The sequence below is a fragment of the Bipolaris sorokiniana genome (genome assembly GCF_000338995.1).
Source record: "Bipolaris sorokiniana ND90Pr unplaced genomic scaffold COCSAscaffold_18, whole genome shotgun sequence".
Lineage (NCBI taxonomy): Eukaryota > Fungi > Ascomycota > Dothideomycetes > Pleosporales > Pleosporaceae > Bipolaris > Bipolaris sorokiniana.
In genome coordinates, this window is record NW_006911912.1 from 462,899 (window position 1) to 483,122 (window position 20,224).

The window sequence follows — 20,224 nt, forward strand, 5'->3', positions numbered from 1 at the left end:
TTGCCCATTCACAAGAAGCAGCACCATAGGCCTCGATGATAAGCCCCACTATGTGTCTGGAGAGGGAGCAAGTTCAGCGACCTCCCCAAGGGCCAAGCATTTTAAGTGTTGCAGCTTAGGTGGATTTAAGCCATAAACGGAGTCGCTTGGCTCCACAAGTCAACAATACGCGAAGCAACTGTCACGTCTTGAAATCCCCCACTACGTTTCCGAGTCGTAACCCTGGTACTCCGCTCCACGCAGCTAAGACGCCAAGTGTTGCGTTGGAGGCTTAGCCTTTTTCAAGCACATCGCCGAGCGATGTCAGTCTGGATTCCCTTGACCCTCAGACGAACACCCAGAAATTCAACCTCCCGTGCCTGAGGCAACGGCTATTGTTACCCGTTGCGGTAGGTGACCCTCCCAAACGCCTTTTCGCTAGAATCTCCGCTTCACATATACTTGGCGATTCAGCCTCGTGGAGCAGCGACAGGCTTGGAAACTCAAGCACTGCTGCTCAGCCCGCGATTTACAGGTGTCATGGCCTTGGGTTCAGCTTGGCAACAGCCATAGTTCTCCGTGATCAGTCATTGGACTTGACGTCTCCAAGGGCACTCTGCTTGCCGATCTCCATGGAGTACAACTGCTATGCAATTACTATTCAGTGTTGATTCGAGTTGTTGCTACCATCCCCACACTAAACAGTTGGACTATAGAAGCGTCTTACCAGTCTAACTTCAAGACTATCTATACTCCGCAGCGATCATTGAGGCCCCCATCAATAGTGAAGCCTCGGCCTTTGGTAAGGTCAAAGACCCTGGCTGTTGGCCCGCTTTGGGCGTTATCCCTGTGCATTGAACTCGCCAACTAGCATGAATTCTGCACTAGCCTTCCTTTACAACAGTTCTAACCCAACATCAAACAGTAGAGGAAGCTTGGCAACGCTGGTCGGAGATGTAAAGCTCTGCCATGCTGTGCTTGTAGGACTTGGCACAGCTTCATTAAAGTTTCATACCACTTTGAAGCTGGTTAACGTATCTTGGCAGAGGATGTGACAGTGCTCGTCCGTAGTCACTGTTGAAGTTGGGTATACACAGTATAAGAAGATGTCCAATCCACACTCTTCTGTTCTTCAGTCCGGTCACTCACTTTCACTTCTTCACATACTCTTCATTCACTATCCTCGCCGTGCGAAGTAATTTACTTACTACAATCACCTATTCTATATTTTTGTGAAACATCACTACCCGACAAATCCTATCTTTTACTCTTTAATCGAAAGATTCAAAAAACCCAAAACTCGCAAACATGCTTCCTCAACACATCCTCGTTGCGCTCGTCGCCACCGTCGCTGCCGTCCCCCTTAACATCAACTTGGGAGCCTACTCGCCTGCCCTGGTAGTCGGTGATGGTGAAATCTCGCTGGGATCAACAGAATCAGCATCAGAGCTGATGGCTACATTGGCTTCGGGAGCCGCAGCCAAGGCCGGAGGAGAGGGCGCACAAGGTCAGCAAGAACAAGCTCCCGCAGCTGGCGGCGAGCAACCTGCAGGACAACCAGCTGAAGGTGCACCAGCCAAACGATCCAACCTCCGTCGCGCTATCAACGACATCATCGCCAAGCGCGCTCCAGTCGAGCCCAAGATGGAAGCCGTCGAGGAGGCCATGCAGTGGATCAAGCGCGATCTCGCCGGCTTCAACGCTGCTCTCGGCTACGCCAAGGAGGCCCTCAAGGACCAGCCCAAGGTCGAGCTCGGTACCGAGAACTCCGGTGTCGGTATGATTATCAACCCTGGTGTCAACGTCCCCGCTGGCTCTGCCGCTGCTGGTGCCTCGGAGAAGAAGGAGAAGCGCGAAGAAGTCGTCGAGGAGCAGGATGCGCCCAAGATGACTCTTGTCGCCATCACCGAAGTCTAAGTCATATACTTTTTACCTTGGCTTTTTCCTCCATCGGCACTCCTTTTTTTCCTTCTCGCAATTGCGAGATTACCGAATGCAAACCGGTAGCGGGATGACATTGAAACGGACTTGAGCGCGGAGTTTTTTTTGTTTCCTTTTCTTTTACTAGCGAGTATCGCCAGGTCTCATGTAGACGATGGATCTGGAGATTGAGGAGTTTTTCATGGGTGGTTATGTATGGATATTGATTGTAGAGGGGGCAAAAAACGACGCTTGGATTGTGAATGTGCTAGAGTATTAAAATTTCAAATCTCAAATCTTTTGATGGAGAATCTCCTTTCTTACGAATTGTGCCTCGAATCGTGATGAATCTCTGGCCTCTTGGTACATCGACAACATTACAGCCATTTTCCGGATATTTGATAAACTGCAGATCCTATAACCTTATGGCAGGCACTGGTTGACAGATGCGACTGTTCGCCCAGTTATGCGGTGGAGCCGCGTACGTACCCAACGACTTACCGAATCGAGGAAAGTTGCGACCCTTGTGACGCGGTATTCGTCACCTTCCATCTTTGAATTAAGCTACAGAACCAAGTCGCAGCCAAGTCTCAGTAACGTCGTACCGGGTCTTGGCAGGCTGCCCATGATTCATAGTTCATCGCGGACCATGAAACATACGCTTGGCGGAGATGCGGATGGCGGAATGCGGAATTGTTCCTTCACGAACAATAGTAAAATAATTATCAAAATTGACGGAACCGGATGTGGTAATTCCATAGACTTGATTCAAGTGTTGATGGCTGTCGGTGAATTCCTGCCGCTACAGGTGCTGTTACGAGTAAGGAACCTTTTGTCTCAACCCTGCGTACTACCGACGCTGCCAGAACTTCCAACTCTTGCCCCTTTCCTTTTTTTCCGCACTTCCAACCACATTACCAACCACTTTTTGATCCATTTGATCGAGCTTGTAATTTTTTAGGAAAAATGTCAATGGCAGGATAGGCGCAGCGCAACAAAGAGCACCAATGAGGAGGTAACGCATCGTCTCTTGGTATGCCCTATTAATCGCGATGCGAACAGGTGAGCCAGGTGGATAGGTGGTGTAATCCGCAGCAACTGTGATACTGCTGTAGATTGTTGCCCAGTCTGCTGCATTTGCTTCAGGGAGGTACTGCTGAAGCTTTGCAGGAATGTACGTTGACCAAATAGCGCCCGAGATAGCCGATCCAACAGCACCACCAACTTCAAGGAGCGTAAGCCACACGGTCGTTGCCGCTGCGACTTGTTGATGCGAAGCCGATGCTTGGACACCGAGTTGTACCGGGACGTTGAGAAAACCACCGCCGATACCGATGACGATCTGAGTACCTACAAGGGTAGCCGTGGATGCGTCTTGCGTGCGGTAGGCCAGCATGAGGCCCATTCCCAAGAGGTAGATGGCAGCTCCACAGGTGACATAGTACTTGTAATGACCTGTATACTTGATCATGAGCGAGACCACGACCGACGAGACTGTCGAACTGAAACTGAATACTCGTGTGATATAGCTGGCGGTAGTGAGGGACTGGCCCTGAACGATCTGGAGATAAGAGTAGAAGTACGGAAAGACCGACATGTAGAATGCCACTGACAAATGCTCAGTAATGCCCAGTTGTCAAGTTAGTTGTGACTTACTGAAATAGAAAAACGCTATCAAGACACCCGCGATGATAGTTCGCTCCTTGAACAGTCCAGGTGGGAAGAATGCTATTGGAGCTAGCTTCTTGCTAGTCTCCCACAACGGAAACAAGAGTAGCAAAACACCACCAACCACAAGCATAGCGATCATGCTTGGGTTGGTCCACTTCCCGTCAGCATTTGGAGCTAATGTAAGTGGCAATAAGATCAAAGAGATGGCAGCAGCAAATAGTAGCAGCCCACCAGCATCAAGATCAAACCAAATGTTCTTTATGACTTGAAAGGCGCTACTACCTCGAAACGGGCTGGGGACTTCGAACCCCAATTTCTTCGCTCGCCGTTGATTCGTGAAGAGGCTGACTGCCAATGGGATGAAACAAACGGGTAGAATGATGGCCCAGATACCGTATCCCCATCGCCAGGTAGTATTCTTGAGAATCGATTGTCCGACCTCTGGTCCAGCCCAGGTCGTCCATAGAAAGGGTAAATCGAACAGGGTTGAGAATAGTGCACGGTTCAACAAGTCCGTGGTGTCGGCTACGAAGATCTGTTGCAAGACCTGCAATCCGTTGAAGCCAATCGACCAAAATATTTGCGCACCAGCAAATGTTTGAACGCTATTGGAGGCGGCCTGCATGATATAGCCGAGAGTGTACAGAGTGACAATGATAGTAAAGGACTCCAGGCGACCGAAAACATCGGCGATCTTTCCTGCTGGAGGTTTGATGACAGCTACATAGTTTCATCATTGGCTGCTCGTAGACACGAAATTATGAGCACTTACAGGCGACCACGCCCTGTACAACTGTGACGGTAGAAACCAGAGAATGCGCAGAAAAGGCACTTGTTGCAAACGGCACTAAGGCACCCGTGACCTGGATCTCGAGGGAGGTAACATTGGCGATGAGGAGAAGGCTGGATATTAGGTTAGTTTCATGACGATACATCAAGAACAACCAACTTACGAGACATAGGCGACGATGAGCGATGCCTTTGTCCACGCCTTGCTCACAGCCTCGATGCGCTTTACACCAGCCTGAGTGGTACCTTCACCCGAAGTTTCGCCCGGAAAAGTTTCATGGCCGTAATCCGCATCTTTGCCAAACTCTGGATGCTCAGTCCGATTCCGAAGAACTTGGTCGTCAAGACCCTCATCAGGCCGCATCGAATCCCTCATAATCGCATCCAACAAAAAAAGAGTCGAACCAGTGGTGAGAGAGAAGGCGCGTCGAAAACCGAGTTTTCGCGGAGACTCCCAAGGCAACGGTACGGCTGGGACGCTACTTTATCTGATCGACCCTGCGTTGCAACCCTGCTGATTCACCCTAACGGGTTGACCGACAGCGGTGTGCTATTGGCAATTGGTTTTACCGCCAAGCAGAGCGGTGACTTGGCCAACGAGACTTTCACCACGCGACCATGCCTCAGCCCATCCCGCAAGTCTGTGCGATGACCACATGGCGCACCCATGTACCGCGTGTTGGAGTCTTATAGTTTGTCCACTAGTGATAAGGTCCATCTTATCTGATCTTCCTGGCTGGAGAGGGTTCTTGGCGTGAATGGTGGCGGCTTGGAACGCCGAGGCCATGTGCAGGCTAGACTTGATGGTTTTTTCTTGGGCGGCCTAAGAAAGTCGTGTTTCGGCCAGACCGAAATTCATTTTATGTTTGTTGATATTTTCTCACGGTAAGTACACTGCAGCTGTCAGCGCTGAATGAGGCTACGTCAAGTGTTAAACTATGTGGTGTGAGGAGATACAAGACCAATGCAGTGACCTCCGAGTTCTTTAAACATTACCTTACAGGTGGGCGTCCCATGACATGGCGCTGTCAGACCCAGGAATTCCCGAACAAACACTCAGCCGCCTACTCCTCGCAACATTACAGTATTGTGATCTGTCAAAGTCAAGGATCCAGGATCGTTGTTCAGCCGAATCATCCGAAGCGGGGTTGTCTTCACGTGCCTAAAGCATGTCATCGACGACACCATGCCCAGTCGAAAAGATTTGACAATCCTTAAGTTAATGCTCATATACTTCGCAATGTAAGAATGCTGATAATATACGTATATACTCATTAGGTTGGCCATGGGGGCCAGGCTTGCCGTATTAATGTACATGACAAACGGAATGGGACTGCTCTACCCCACCGCAGGACAAATCCCAGCAAGTAATTGAGCCCAGTATCCTAATTACGGCTCGATATCTTTGTTCTTCACTGTTGATTCCCTGTGCGCTTCCCCAGCGGTATCACTGTCTCCAGAACTCTTCTCTATCTCTCCTGCACTGGCGCCATTCTGGACACCACCCTCGCCGTTCGCAACCTCCTTCTTCAATGCCAACTCTGGGTTCAACGCCTCAAGCTGCTGCCTTGTCTTACTGTTCATCTCTTCAAGACTAGGTACTACCCACTTTGAACTTTCCCAAGGCTTGACTCCCATCAAGTACATCGTGTCGATCTCCTCCAGGGTACGGCCTTGGCCCTCGATAACGAAAAAGTAGACAATGAGTCCGCCAAGTACATTAGTTCCAGCAAAGACGTAGCCGTAGCGGAAGTCGATGGCACCAGTAATGAACGGGGTGAAGAAAGCCAATAAGAAATTCCAGAACCAATTTGATGCTGTTGACAATGCCATGGCTTTCGCACGGTAACGGCTGGGGTACAGCTCACCGCAGATTGTCCAACTAACCAACCATCAGCATTTTGCATTCCAAAGAAGGGAGAATACTCACATCATCGGGCCCCAAGTCGTCGCAAATCCAAAAATGAAGAAACAGGCGAAGCATATCATAGCTGTCGCCGCGCTCTCCGTATTCTCTGGGTTCTCTCGGTCAAGCGAAAAGTGGCCAACAGACGCAAAGATCAAGAAGCAGATGAACATCCAGCACGAACCCGCGATGAGTGACTTGCGGCGGCCATAGTGTTCAACAATATACAAGCCGTAGAAGGTGACCCCGAAGTTTATGCCATTCTACTAATGATTAGTCTGGATCTCGAGCGACTTCTTGGATCAGGAAGACTAACAAGGATCATCTGTGTTACGAACGAATTCTTGATACCGGTACCCGCGAAAACAGTGGTGCCGTAGTAGAAGCTTCAAAATGTTAATGTAATCTCTACGAACAGGGGCAGATACTAACAAGTAGTTGGCTCCTGTCAGTTGCTGGAACATCTGCAATCCCATACCAATCACAATCCGATACGCCATCTTCGGCGCCGACCACATCCCAATCCATTCTTGAATAGGATTATTGGTAATTTTGCTCTCAGCTTCTAACTTCTCCCGCATCTCCTGGAGCTCCATTTGGATGGCGTAATTGTTTTCAGGTACACCATACACCTCGACCATCGTCTTGGTAGCTTTGTCCACTCTACCATGGCGGAAATTGAAGCGGGGCGTTTCGTCGAACCATAGGATACCGACGGCGAGAATAGCAGCGGGTACGAAGGAAAGTCCCAGTGTGATTAACCATGAAGCCTTTTTACCAGATTGGTGCTTTTCAGCTGCGTAGTTGAAGACGGCAGCAAGGAAGATACCAAAGGTGATCATGAGTTGGTAGGTTGCGATGAGAGCGCCACGAATATGGCGCGGAGCCGTTTCCGCCTGCATGTCATTAGCCCCCGGTACATCTGCCAGTCACATCTGCTAGTCACCACAACTAAATGCGTACATACCTGGTACATTGGCACGAGCAAACTCATGGCACCGACTCCCAGACCAGCAACAAATCTGCCCATCATGATCTGATACCACTTATCCGTTGCAGTCATTTGTACTATGAACCCCACAGAAAGGATAGCACACCAGGCAATGATACTCATCTTCCTACCAATCTTATCAGCGATTGGTGCCGCAATGAGCGCTCCAAAGAGTGTGCCGATAGACAGCAAAGCGACAATGAGGCCCGACCTCACATTGGAGAAGTAAAGTTCTCCATTGCGGCGTCTTTGACCGAAGCGACGCCGGAAGTCGACCATCTCCAGAAAGCCAGAGATTTGACCAGTGTCATAGCTGTGCAGCCATGGATGTTAGCGAAAAAGCGAATTAGCACAGCAATAGAAGAAGGGAAGTAACAGGATGGTATAGTGAAGAAGAAGAGAGAGAAAAGTATCCATACCCAAAAACAAATCCTCCCATTGAAACCAATAACCCCATCCCCAATCCCGCCCTCGTCAAGCGAGGCAACGGCGTATTGTCATATCCAGCATGCTCACCCACCCACCGCGACGATTTCTCCACCGGTCCGCTACCTGTCAACCCCTTGATCTTCTCCTTTATCTTGTTCATTACTATTCCCTTCTTTCAAATATCTTTCTTACAATTAACTAGTAGTGGATCTCAGTACAGGTTCCAAAAAACTTAGGCATAACAAGGCATCTTACGGCTCTTCTACATTGCGCAACCCCGTCGCCTTATATACCTGAGCCCTACGCAGGCAACCCATTTGTCAACCCGGAATACGGGACTCCAATCTCCCCATGTCACTGCTGAATGCATGTTCATTCGTTTTTTTCCCCCGCTTCCTGGCCCCCCGTGGCCACGAGACCGGGTGTTGGCTGGTACGCGATGGCGATGGCGATGGCGACGTGTGTGTGGGGCGGAAGGGTGCGGAACGTACTGTAGTAATACTACTGATTCGGTGCATCATGTGGCTTTGGAGAACCGTTCTTGAATCGTTACCGCTGGGATGGTGTGATCGTGGTTTAGAGGTGCTGAGTTGGATTTTGGGAACGCTCGGAGAGACAGAGATGGAGAGTTAACAAACCATTGTATCAACACTGCTCTTCAATCTCCCCCATCACACATACCAACTCTACTGGAATGCTTCAATACTACTACATAAACTCAATGCAGTAACTACTCACTATTGTACGACCCCGGATGCTCCGCCCCTCCACTGCCCCCCAATCAACCCCCCAAACCAATCACCCAACCACTGACACCACACCCCGCTGACGCGCCCCCAATCAAAAAAGCTACATTCTTGCAAAGCTTACCCACCGAAGCCTTTTTCCCTTGAACAACCTTCTAGAAGCCCGTTAAGCGGGTACGTAGCGTGACACAACCGGGCGGGCGGCGTATCCGCTCGCTTCCGGTTCGCACATGCATACATGGTAGCGAAAAAGTACTTAAGTATCACGACACCAATATGACGGCATAGATCATGACGCGGCGTAGAGGAGAGGCATGGGGATTGGGCAACGGGATGGCGAGGAAGAGATGTGGAGTGAGATTTTGGGCCTGGGAGACGGAGGAAAGGGTGATTTTGGGGATAGTGTGGTTTGGTGGATGGGATGGGGTCGAGTGCGGATAATAGAGATTTTGGGAGGCTGGGTCATGGGAGGGGAGGGGGATGTGAGGTTCTTGTCCGGGATTCGTCCAGAAGTCTTGACTAGTTTACGCAATGGGGGTGTCTTTGATAGTCTCGTCCTGGGTGGAGGTAGTACAGGAAGATGTATGCAGTCTGCAATGCATGTCATGACTCCGGAACTAGAAGGCTGTAGTATTCGTTTGATTTGAAGGGCCAATGCCTTTCAATTGGCATCTGAGTCTACGGTAATGTGTAGCCACCATCAATAACCAGATTCGCACCCGCTATTGTCGCTGGTTAGCTTCCATATATCTCAAATTACCCCCAATACAGCATATCGACAAAGCATAAAAAGGAAGAGAATAAGAGGAAAATCGACTTACTCATATAACTACTCGCATTACTGGCCAAAAACACATACGCTCCCTTCAACTCCCCCGGATCACACAGCCTCCCCGCAGGAACCATACTCAACCACTTCTCCCTCCACTCCCTCGGATGCACATCCAGCATATCCGTATCTATGAACCCCGGAGAAATACAATTGACACGCGCGAAATCCACCCACTCGACACTCAGACACCGCGCAAGCTGCACGACAGCCGCTTTGGACGCATTGTACGCGGCCTGTTTCTGAGGCACATTGACCAAGATGGCGGAGACGCTGGCGGTGAAGATGACGTTGCCGTGGCCCTGAGCTTTGAAGATGACGCCAGCGGCTTGTGCGGTGTAGAAGGCACCGTCGAGATTAATGGACATGATGTGGCGCCATTGTTCCTCGGTGTAGTCTTCAGCTGGACGATGGTTTGCGATGCCTGCATTCGCAACGACAATATCTAAGCCGCCAAAATCTTTTGCGATTGTGTTGATGACGCTGGTTATCTCATCTTTGTTTTCGACGGAGGCCTTGTAGGCTTTTACTGTTGCGCCAGTGCTGGAGGCGATGCGCGCGGCGATGGCGTCGGCGTCTTTAGTGCTCGAGTAAAGGATGGCGACGTTGGCGCCTGCTTCGGCGAGGGCTTGGGAGGCTGCAAGACCGATGCCCCGGACGCCGCCTGTTACGGCGGCGGTTTTGCCCTTGAGGGAGAAGAGGGAATGCACGGGGGCGTCGGTATTGGATGGTTTGGCGAGAGGCATTGTGGGATGGTTGAGATCAATCGCGATGCGGATGTGCAAAGTTGCACTGAGGGGTAAGAAAAGTATCCATGATAAGTTTTCTCTTACCGACGGATCAGCATTTCGAAGTGGGTATACTTACTCTTCTTTGAATCCATACTGGCTTCAAGTGCGTTGGCATAGGGCTAAGGAGTGCGTCAGGGACCCACTCCGCATCTGATTGACGGACGCCCCCAACTCCAGCTTCCCCGCATTTGCGCCTCACAAACCCCGAATCTTGGCCTTTTGTATACAATTCAACAAAATTGGCACGCTTGAACTCGAAAAGCTGCAACAGTCAATCTGAGAAAATAACATGTCATGGATTGGAAGAGCACCTTAGTGTCTTGTTATCTGTTGGTCACCTCTTCAAGGATGACATAGTCTATTTTTTCCCGAAAAAAAAGGGTCTGAAACTGGAGTGAATGCTAAGACTTGTGACTACCCTAGGACATTGCGTGATTTTGGGCTTGTACACTACACAATGGAGAAAGAAGAAACGTCCGATCAGCAGAATATGGAGATAGTTCAAGCCTTGCTAATACAAGCTCCATATCTTTCACATCCGGAATTGCCTATTGAAGAAGTTCCGTCATACTCCAGCCTGACGAAAATTGTGTATCAAGAAATGCACTGAATACGTTTGAGTTTGCTCCCCTTTCATTGATATCGATATTCGAAATGAAATCAGCAGTGAAGTGTCACAGTGATGGAACTCTATGCGGAGACATAGACTTAAGGTTATTTAGAGAGCAAATCCAAAATGGTTGTACATAATAGCAACCATAAATACCAGCCCATGTCAGCTGCGACCATGAAGTCAGAGAACAATTTGGGCGCATTGAGCATGGAACAAACGTTCTTAGACAAGAGGGTATGAGGTATGGTATAAGCTGAAGCAGGTGTTCACGGCAGCACTCAGATCAGCTATCCCTAGATTGAGACTATCCTAGAATACAGTGTATAATCAGACTATGTTGTCTGGCGAAGTCATTTCAAGGTTGAATACAGAAGGCACTATGCATAAGGAAGGTTGCGCGCCAGAGAGTAGTCGTCTCAACATTGCAGCACTTAAACCGAGTCCCGGGTAGCCGGTCCTATTTTCTTCCACCATTAGTGATTCCATGCCATCAGCTGCCCGTTCATCGTCAGCTTATAAAGGAGAGGCATACGTGCCGCCAACATCCGTCTTGGCTCGAGCGCCGCCCTATGATTGCTAATCCCAAATGAAGTCGGACGGGCCAAAAGGCGGAGCCTCAATCGAAACGCCGATAAGCGAGTCACCATCTGTTGCATCCGTGATTGCATAGTAGTGTAGGGTAAGTGCTCCTATATCGCTAGTCTGGGCTGCTTCTAAATGCCGCATGCACGTTTCGGTGGCTTGGATGCATAGCTTGGCCCCGAGCGACTTGGACTTTAATCGACGAAGCTGTTAGTCAACCCGAGTCAGATCTTTGCGTGTCAATGGCGTTCTGTTAAGCTGTTCGTATAGGCAATGTGTTGGCGTCCTTTTACAAGGCTCGTATTCGGGCAGTGATTTGGCACATCGGGCCTTTCGTCGGCAACACTTATTGCAAACTTGGTTGTGGTAGAGGTTGGCATGTTCAATGCTGTTAGTGCTGTTCATATGCCTGTGGCATCAGGCTTGAGGGTGGTGGCAGTGTTGTAATGAAGTCTGAGATCGATTGGTAGTGCTGCAGGGGTGTACTCAGGGCTCACTGACTAGCAAATCAGGGTATTCCGGGAGGCGAGTCATTCCCTTTAAAATCACGATACTGATAATCAGCATACAGGGCCTGTTCTCAGAGGCAAGATCATTTTACAAGGTTGGTGAACTATGTAATGTAAATTTGAATGCTGATTGTTGCATTACGTACAGTCATGCCCTAAAACGCCCTGACGCCTGCTTCCATGCATAGTAAAAAGCTTGACCGCATCCCTCATGCCTTTGTTTGCGACTTCTGCCATTTGACAACACGTTTCCTGATGTCTGCTGCTGTCTGTTGCATGGGATTGAGTTTGAGGTCTCTCGCCATCTTAGCGTAGTCGTTGCCGTACTTGTTGACCAATCGCTCGACCCATTCTTGTTCTCGCTGGCTCTGGCCTCTAGGTGCTTTTCTCGCGCCATTCATGGCTGCCTCTTCCAGCTGCTTGATGACCGGGTTCTCCGGCTCATCCTCCCTGTGTTCAGGCACCATTGCAAATCCGTTCCACTCCATTCCCTCGCCACCCTCGATCTCGACTAGCGGGTCGTTGAGTGGGTTGTTCTTCTTCTCGAGCGTGCCGACGACTCGAAGAATGGCACCAGTCTCAGGATCGCGCTCGACTTCGATCTCCTCTGTGGCGATGTTCTCGGGTTTCTTTGCTTTGGAGACGATATTTAGAGCATTGGCGGTGCTGTCGGCGGCTATGTCGGCGCGCGATGATTTTTCGTCGTTGAGGCCAAGGAGTGCAATAGTCTTTTCTGTGCCGCCAGTGGCATGATTGAGGCGCGCTGTAAGGCCGAGACGGCGATAGTTCTGCGACAGTGTTTCTTTTTGGTTCCTGGGACAATTGTTAGATTTCAGGATGATGTTGACTGCAGGGGCGCATAGTACCAGTGCTTCGCTATGATGGGGTTCTGCAGGATCTTCTTCTTGGACGGTCCCTTTTGGCGCTTCTTAGGAATCGAAGACTTGTTCTTCTTCTTCTGGAGCTCGCGACCCATCTCTGCCAGATTGGAATGTGGTTGGGGATATGCGGAGGGTGGTTTTGTTGGAGGGTCACGTCCTGAGTCGCATGTTCCAAAAGTTTTGGCGAACTTTCTGCAGCCTCGGCGCTAGTCTTATCGATAGGCGGACCCCCGAAACACGCCTGAGGCCACTGTGCAGTTGCGCCCATGTGTACTACAATCTGAGCGACCCCTTAGCTCATCAATTCAACTTTCTACCACCCCATACTCCGGCATTGAGATCAACTTACGTGCTGCCATGGTGTCACGTCGCAACAGGACTCTTCTGTCCCTAGCAATCTTCCTTGGAGTGCTCGCTTGGAACGTGGCTGCTGCAGTAGTCAAGGGCGAGACAGGCACCCCAGTAGAGAACTTGACAGTTCACGATATTGAGGAGCAGCTGCAGGTACGACATTCACCCCATGCAATAATCCCCTTACCATGTACCGAGAGCTATCATGGTGCATCTCATCCAAACCTTGACAAGCAACGACGCCCTTGTGTCGCATCCCTGGGCCAGCGCTGACACGCGTTATTAGGAATGTCCCCTCGTGCAAGCTCTCAACCAGCACAAGGTGGCATCCAACCCCACCACCTCTTCCCTCACCGCCCAAATCTTCGCCTTTCTCTTCCCTGGAAGCCCTGCAGTCAATTCGTTGCTGGCAACTCTCTACATTTCTGGTCCCCCCAACTTCCTCCTTGCTCTATGTCCGCCCAATATCGATCCCTCATCACTGTCTGTCATGGTGGCATTCGCTGTAGGTGGCCTACTGGGTGACACGCTCTTCCACCTGCTGCCAGAGATATTTCTCGGCGAAGACGAACCTGAGTCTGTCAAGTTCGTCATGGTGGAGCCTAACAAAAACCTGCTGCTGGGCGTTGCCATCATGGTAGGCTTCATCACATTCGTGGCCATGGACAAGGGACTGCGCATTGCGACTGGAGGTGCAGGCGGACACGACCATTCGCATGGCCACTCGCACGACAAGGTGGATGCTACTGCCAAGGCAACAGGAGTCGACGTCGACGGATCAAAAGATGCAGTCCGCGCTCGCAAGGGCGCTGTAGACAACAAAACTGCTAAAGCAAGAGTGCCACTAGAGACGGAGAAGGAGATCAACGCCAGCGTTAAGCTTGGTGGCTACCTCAATCTCATTGCAGATTTTACCCACAACATCACCGATGGTCTCGCCCTCAGCTCTTCTTTCTACGCATCACCAACAATCGGCGCTACAACTACTGTAGCCGTTTTCTTCCACGAGATTCCTCACGAGGTCGGCGATTTTGCACTCCTGATCCAGTCTGGCTTCAGCAAGCGCGCGGCCATGGGCGCTCAATTTGTAACCGCTGTGGGCGCTTTCCTAGGAACCTGCATTGGTATTGCTGTACAAGAATTTGGCGGAAACTCTAGCTCTGCTGTCTCTACCGGCCCAGGCCTTATGGGCACAAGTCTTCAATGGGGGGACATGTTGTTGCCCTTCACTGCTGGCACCTTCTTATATGTTGGCACTGTTGCTGTCATTCCTGAGCTGTTAGAGACTGGTCCCAACAAGGGTCAGGAATTGAGGAAGACCCTATTGCAGTTCTCCGCAATGTTCGCTGGCGCGGGCATCATGCTTTTGTAAGTCAACATTTCCAGCAATGCTAACCTGAAACACACGCTGACCTACCCAGAATATCTTGGGACTAGTCTTACAGATGTATCTAAGTACTTGGCACCTGAGAGATCATCAAACTCTAAATTCCTGATCCGAATTTTGGAACGATGTGTCTTCCAGGGTAGCGTCTCGCATTTCCCAACATGTATGTATGCACCATGACTCGCTGGTCAGATAGAGGTGCTGCTTATGCAATCCGTACAATCCGTACGATTCGTAGATACATTTTCACTACATCTCACATCATATCATCATACTGTCGGTGTCTTGGGACATCAAGCTAAGCCTAAAACGTCTCACACATACATAGCATGAACTTGATCGAGTCTTTCGGACGCTTGTGTGGGCGACTTCGTGTCTTTACTCGCAGTAGGTGCAGCCATCGTTTGGTTTGAGCCTGAAATGTCGTCAACCCAATCTAAGATTAAGACACAAAACATCAAACATAAGCTTCGCGAACGCACCGGATGCGCCACAGGCGATTCGGGCATTTTTACGGCCGTGATCAGAACTCTACTCAGCAGTGAGTGAGGTCAGCTCCAAGAGCGCCTAGTCTTAGCCGTCAGCACCATTCACCTTGGAGGCCAATGCGCTACAGCCAGTGCGTTAAACCAGTGCGTCAAGCCAGTGCATTAAGCCAGTGCGTTACCCCGGATTACATGCCGTCCGTATTTTCTGCTTGAGTCGAATCAAATCTCCCCCTGTGGCAGCACATGCCGCCACACTAACTTTGCAACAAATGCCAAGCATCTTGGGTAAGATGACATCTCATACTTGTTTGGGTAAGGTGAATCATATCGAAGCCACTTCCTGCGTCGCACTTAGCGAACAAGTCAAGCTCTAGCACAAAGTGTACATTAGCGCCGCCGTCTTACCGCTCCAACGGGCACGAGCTAGTTGTTTACTAGCCGCAGTTTCCTATCGTGCCTATGGGCCGCATGGCGGTTATGCCACTGTCAGATTTATATCGGCCCTCTTCGTGCCGCGATTGTCATCTTGTTGTTTTCATCCCTTCTCCCTCTTCGTCTTGGAGGTTGCGATTCCACTGGTGTAGCACAGCAACTACAAAATACTCCATTTCAGGCAAGCGACAGGCAAACCATATAGCATTTCACCCTCTCATATTCCAGCATCCTCGTCTACAAGAGGGGCTCATGCTATAAAAAAGCAAGGACACAAAGGCACCATTCTCGACCAGAACGATATGCGTTTCACTACCGGACCGACCCTCAAATACACACCCGTTTACCCACCGTTCCTCCAAACCCTCCTCATCTGCTCTTGCATCCTATTCTTCGTCTACCACCTCGTCCCCTCCTTCACCACCGCAACCGAGGACATCGTCACTGTCCTCGTCGATAACCTCAAACTGCGTCCCTCAGGAAGCAATGCCTGCACAAAGGAAATCGGCACCGCACAATGCTGCAGTCTCTTCCTTGACGCCACGCCCTGCCTAGACGAATGCAGGAAACTCCATGTCGACCGCGAAACACTATCGCTCACTCTTGCATACGACGATTGCGCAAACCAATGCTTGGCTGAGTATCACTCTTCTTGTCCCAGAAGCATCGTCAGATAAAGCAGCACGTATGAAAAGTCATGAGGAAATACTCAACCCCTTCGCCCACGAGGAATCAAGCCCCGCTAATGTCGGCCTTATGAAAAACATAATACGTCACAACTCAGTCAGGCCTCCCTATATACAACGCATACACACTCTCCCTCTCGGCAAATGAGAGTACGGAGGGGGAAGGGAGGGCGGTGCAAGAATAGTGGGGGGACGCTTGCACCGCACGGCCAAGACTGCGGCGCAGCGCATTCCCCCGGCTAGCTCGGCACGTTCCCGTGTGGCTCGTGGCTGGGCGGTGCTGGGGAACAGGTATTATTAGCCAAGGGGAAGGGGCGTTGCTGGGGGAATGGAAGATGAGGAAGGTGAGGGTGAATGGGTATCGGAATTGTGGGTTAGGTTGAGGATGGGTGGGGAAATGAGAGGGGGTTAGGAACAATGGGAACAGTGAGACTTCTTGGGATAAGGAAAGACACACACTTGGGGTGTGGGGTCATAGATATGGGTTAGAATAAGGGTCATTTCTGTGCCAAAATTGGAAAAGTTTGAATTTGTTCTTATTCGAGATTTGGCACTATTGGTATATTTTCTCTGGATAGGTGTAAGAGCGAATTCTACGTGTCTTCTCATATGTCCGTTCTTTGAAGCCAAGCGAATTCTTTTGGTCCGTATGCTTGGGGACTGTTGATGGATAGGAGATGTCCCGGAGATGAACGTTGGAGTATTCAGCGCTTAGTGGTTGTGGGTAGGAGGAGGAATTGTGTTATGAATTCAAAAGCAAATGGATGTTTTGAGTTATGTACTGTGCTATGATAATGGTGATGGGGTTAGGTGGGTACAGTGAGGGCAGGTGGTTGTTTTACTTGTGCAATGGATAAAGGAATATGAGCAATTTCACTATGACCAATGGGTGCTGGGTTGTAAGTAGATCGGATGAGATTATGGATAATAGCTAGACTGGGGTATTAGATGTTGTGAAGTAGTGAGCTCGATTGGCAACTACACTTCTCACTCACTGCTGAGATTGATCAGTAGCTTTGACTGTCAATCGCCTCTGAGATCGCCTGAAGACCTTTCTTCTCTCACTAACGGGATTGATTAGCGCACACATTTCTTTTCTACTGCGGGGTCTGACTGATAGCTATCCCTCACTACTTAAGACGGAACAGTAGCTTTTCATCTTTCTTTTACAAACACATGTGCCCAGTCTCCAACTCCCGTCTCTCTCCCATCAACTGCAACAAGCTCTCCAATCTCTACCCTTCCTTTTCCACCATCCCACCAACGATACTACAGCAATAGTAACATGCCTCCGCCAACACCAGCTCCTGCTAGCCCTGCCGTTCCATCGCCGACACTAAATACACTACACCCACCTCTTCGTTGCGGAAAATTTAAAAGTCTCTTGGCTGATCCAGGTAAGCAAAAAAAGGTGACGGGTACTATAAACACTGCAAAAAGTGCCGCGGAAAAGTTGCAGCATCCCGTCAGCAACGAAGGGATGAAGCTCTCAAGAGAAAAGCGAGTGATACGGCGCCCAATGTACCAAATCAAAAGCCCTGTCTGAGTAAGCCGGGTAAGACAGGAGACGATTCGCAGACTACTCCTCCCAATGCTCTCAGTATTATGTCTAGGGTGTGGATCTCAGATTGAAAAAACGACGGGATGCGACCACATGACTTGTAAGATTCTGAAAAACTCTGAATAACCTACTATATGTATATGCTAAATTTCAATAGGCAATTGTGAGTTCGAATTCTGCTACGTTTGCCGTGCACCATATGCGGGTCCGCAAGGTATCCGCATGGTGGGTAATTCAGCTCATCAGGAAGACTGCCAATATCACACTACCAGACTCCCTGTCCATCCAGACACAGTTTTCGGGTCTTGAGCATGATTTGAAGCTTACATCGTGGAGCCGAGGGGACAATTTGCACAGGGACATATATTCGGCATTTGGTTTACATGGTAGTCTCTCTCTTTGATTGAGAGTTATTCTTCTAGTGATTCCGAAGATTAATTCCTGCCTTTGGCTACACTGGGTTCTTTAATATGTTAATGTACCAGGGCTAACAAAAGCATATCCTCGGATTAGTGGTATTTTAGGGACGGAGAGTATCTCAAAATGTGCAAGAACCAAGCAAAAACATGTCCTCACCTTTGTGCCTTTGTTACTTTATGCATAGTGCGGACCATCTCATTGTATTGACCTAAGGCCGCTCCTAACACTCTTTGTTCGATTTTCGCACTACAAAACATGCTGGCAAATACAATATGCAAACTCTTAAGATTGCTAGTACCCTCTAGATAGAAATAGTGAATCTGACCATCGTAGACTCATTGCGTAGATCATGGCGAGAAAGAACAAAAATAATCCGCGTATTCCTCCCTGGGTGACAGCTAGACCATATTTTAAACACGCCGCACAAGCCTTCAAAGACGCACATAGACCACATTGGAATCCCAGTATGTGATTCTGCAATAAACACAACTCTTCACTAATGATCTCAAGTCCAATTATATAACACGATAGAGACAATATGGGTTGGCGACCCACTCACGCGTGATTACTACTCGGCACGCAAAGGTATAGATAAACTGTATGGTTTGCCTCCAGGCCGCGACATAATACCACAAAACCCCTACAACGAGGAGGACATTGCTTACGCAAGAGCCAATAAGACTTTACCGCTACGGCGTGATGCACGAGGAAATCCGATCCCCCCTGTGCCAGCTGCACCTCCATTACATCCACCACGACCAAAGAACAACTACCCCTACGACTTTTGGCCTCAAGAACCTTGGCATCCCGATCCATATGATCCAGCACGAGACATAACAATGGAGTTTCTCGCAGAGAACACGTATATCTTTCTCGAGACTGCACCTAACCAGTGGCCAGTAAGAGATGAATCAGATATGCGTGGAGCGAAGTGGTTGGGACAAGGAGCATATGGCTGCGCGGGATTATGGTGCCAAGTAAATCCAACATATGTAATTGAAAGAGTGAGTTATCATGTGTCGTATCTTGGAGTAGTGAACACATGCTAACACATACGCTCCTAGAGATTCGTCATTAAAGAAGCACGAATGACTAAAGGGGATTGGCGAGATCCCATTAAGTGGCGCGACCAAGTCCCACAAGAAATCCGAGTCCACCAACTCGTCGACAGCAATCGCGCCAATGCTGTTGGTGATCATGATACAATCATTGAACACTACGGGTACCGACTGATGATGCGCCAGCGCAGATACCGCATTTACCTCGCCTACTATGAAGGCGGAGATCTTCATTCGGCACTACGCGGAAGAATGCCTGATCCAGAATTGGTGGAACTATACACATCGCCACGCAAAAGCGAAACCAAAGTCCGGGCAGGCTACTCGTGGGACGCTGAACTACGCTGTTACAAAGACCCAGAAGACAATCTACCCCCCGTAATACCCGAGCGACTGATCTTGGAAATCATCGATTCCCTCGCCAAAGCATGCCAGATTCTGCATTTCGGGCAAGTAAACTACGAAGTCGTGGCTGCAGGAGCAAAAAGAATCACGCACCGCGACATCAAACCCGACAACATCTTCATTAAACCCTCCTTCGAATTTGAAGAATTCCCAAAGTTCGTTCTTGGAGACCTTGGACTCTCGTTCTTCTCGCACGACAGAGACGAAGACAACGGCGTAGCCCATGGATCCCGCGCTCCACCTGACAACCCCGACCAATACGCCTGGTCCCACGAGCAATTCGACCACCGCTACGCGCCCGAGGTGTACGAGAAAACACAAGAGACGCATCCGCACCCGATAGGCGAAAAAACAGATGTCTGGCAAATTGGCGCTGTCCTCTTCTGGCTCCTAACCAACGGCTTCGAGCATTCCTCCCGGGGCCCCAAAGCACTATTATACGACATCCCCACCTACATCTCACGAGCTGAACGTTTCCCACGAATAGAAAGGTACGACGGCACAGATATGTTTGACGATGAGCTGTATCCGACACTGTTGAGGTACGCGCCTGCGCTTAGGAATCTTTATGCACGATGCGTGAATTGGGATCCGGATCATCGGCCGGGGCTGCAGGACGTAAGAGAGGATTTACAGCTGATTTTGAATGCAGATCCGGAGATGAGTGCGGATAGGACTTATGGGCCATTGCTGATGAGGATGGAGAATGATTTTATTGTTGGGGCGTTATTTCCGTTTTATCCTCAGGGAGGGTTGTAGGGATTGAAGGGGTCAAGTGGTTATGTTTTTTTGATAATGTT

General features: G+C 49.7%; 7 protein-coding genes across 7 annotated transcripts; 4 read left to right on the top strand and 3 right to left on the bottom strand.

Moving 5' to 3' along the window:
- The first annotated feature begins 1,123 nt into the window (after positions 1-1,123).
- On the top strand, positions 1,124-2,213 carry COCSADRAFT_41500 (uncharacterized protein). Its single transcript, XM_007707050.1, has one exon. It carries the CDS (start codon positions 1,288-1,290, stop codon positions 1,894-1,896), a length of 609 nt encoding a protein of 202 aa, XP_007705240.1. The 5' UTR covers positions 1,124-1,287; the 3' UTR covers positions 1,897-2,213.
- Positions 2,214-2,749: 536 nt separating this feature from the next.
- Positions 2,750-7,845, bottom strand: COCSADRAFT_176182 (uncharacterized protein; the record flags this gene model as incomplete). Its single annotated transcript, XM_007707214.1, has 10 exons — positions 2,750-3,517; positions 4,010-4,290; positions 4,343-4,473; positions 4,524-4,730; positions 5,753-6,241; positions 6,290-6,528; positions 6,582-6,651; positions 6,698-7,161; positions 7,233-7,569; positions 7,676-7,845. 10 exons carry the CDS (start codon positions 7,843-7,845, stop codon positions 2,750-2,752), a joined length of 3,156 nt encoding a protein of 1,051 aa, XP_007705404.1.
- Positions 7,846-8,713: 868 nt separating this feature from the next.
- Positions 8,714-10,302, bottom strand: COCSADRAFT_41505 (uncharacterized protein). The gene is made up of 2 exons (XM_007707051.1): positions 9,253-10,302; positions 8,714-9,153 (listed from the first exon to the last, which is right to left on the bottom strand). The coding sequence occupies exons 1-2, from the start codon at positions 10,004-10,006 to the stop codon at positions 9,110-9,112; spliced, it is 798 nt and encodes a 265-aa protein (XP_007705241.1). The 5' UTR covers positions 10,007-10,302; the 3' UTR covers positions 8,714-9,109.
- A 1,529-nt stretch (positions 10,303-11,831) lies between these two features.
- Positions 11,832-12,780, bottom strand: COCSADRAFT_153704 (uncharacterized protein). Its single transcript, XM_007707215.1, has 2 exons — positions 12,622-12,780; positions 11,832-12,568 (listed from the first exon to the last, which is right to left on the bottom strand). Exons 1-2 carry the CDS (start codon positions 12,729-12,731, stop codon positions 11,965-11,967), a joined length of 714 nt encoding a protein of 237 aa, XP_007705405.1. The 5' UTR covers positions 12,732-12,780; the 3' UTR covers positions 11,832-11,964.
- Positions 12,781-12,905: 125 nt separating this feature from the next.
- Positions 12,906-14,832, top strand: COCSADRAFT_128665 (uncharacterized protein). The gene is made up of 3 exons (XM_007707216.1): positions 12,906-13,140; positions 13,274-14,355; positions 14,409-14,832. Exons 1-3 carry the CDS (start codon positions 12,994-12,996, stop codon positions 14,422-14,424), a joined length of 1,245 nt encoding a protein of 414 aa, XP_007705406.1. The 5' UTR covers positions 12,906-12,993; the 3' UTR covers positions 14,425-14,832.
- A 791-nt stretch (positions 14,833-15,623) lies between these two features.
- On the top strand, positions 15,624-15,950 carry COCSADRAFT_57832 (uncharacterized protein; the record flags this gene model as incomplete). Its single annotated transcript, XM_007707083.1, has 1 exon — positions 15,624-15,950. A coding segment is annotated over one exon (327 nt), but the record flags the coding sequence as incomplete, so codon positions are not given.
- Positions 15,951-17,265: 1,315 nt separating this feature from the next.
- On the top strand, positions 17,266-20,183 carry COCSADRAFT_31102 (uncharacterized protein; the record flags this gene model as incomplete). Its single annotated transcript, XM_007707008.1, has 7 exons — positions 17,266-17,377; positions 17,440-17,535; positions 17,594-17,641; positions 17,699-17,766; positions 18,308-18,425; positions 18,493-18,965; positions 19,026-20,183. 7 exons carry the CDS (start codon positions 17,266-17,268, stop codon positions 20,181-20,183), a joined length of 2,073 nt encoding a protein of 690 aa, XP_007705198.1.
- Positions 20,184-20,224: the final 41 nt, after the last annotated feature.

Bases quoted from the DNA above. Each gene is read 5' to 3' on its own strand.
- COCSADRAFT_41500 (XM_007707050.1), top strand. From the start codon at position 1,288: ATGCTTCCTCAACACATCCTCGTTGCGCTCGTCGCCACCGTCGCTGCC.
- COCSADRAFT_41505 (XM_007707051.1), bottom strand. From the start codon at position 10,006: ATGCCTCTCGCCAAACCATCCAATACCGACGCCCCCGTGCATTCCCTC. The intron at 9,154-9,252 runs GTAAGTCGATTT...CAGCGACAATAG, and splicing joins TAATGCGAGTAGTTATATGA to CGGGTGCGAATCTGGTTATT.
- COCSADRAFT_153704 (XM_007707215.1), bottom strand. From the start codon at position 12,731: ATGGGTCGCGAGCTCCAGAAGAAGAAGAACAAGTCTTCGATTCCTAAG. The intron at 12,569-12,621 runs GTACTATGCGCC...CAATTGTCCCAG, and splicing joins CCCATCATAGCGAAGCACTG to GAACCAAAAAGAAACACTGT.
- COCSADRAFT_128665 (XM_007707216.1), top strand. From the start codon at position 12,994: ATGGTGTCACGTCGCAACAGGACTCTTCTGTCCCTAGCAATCTTCCTT. The intron at 13,141-13,273 runs GTACGACATTCA...ACGCGTTATTAG, and splicing joins ATATTGAGGAGCAGCTGCAG to GAATGTCCCCTCGTGCAAGC.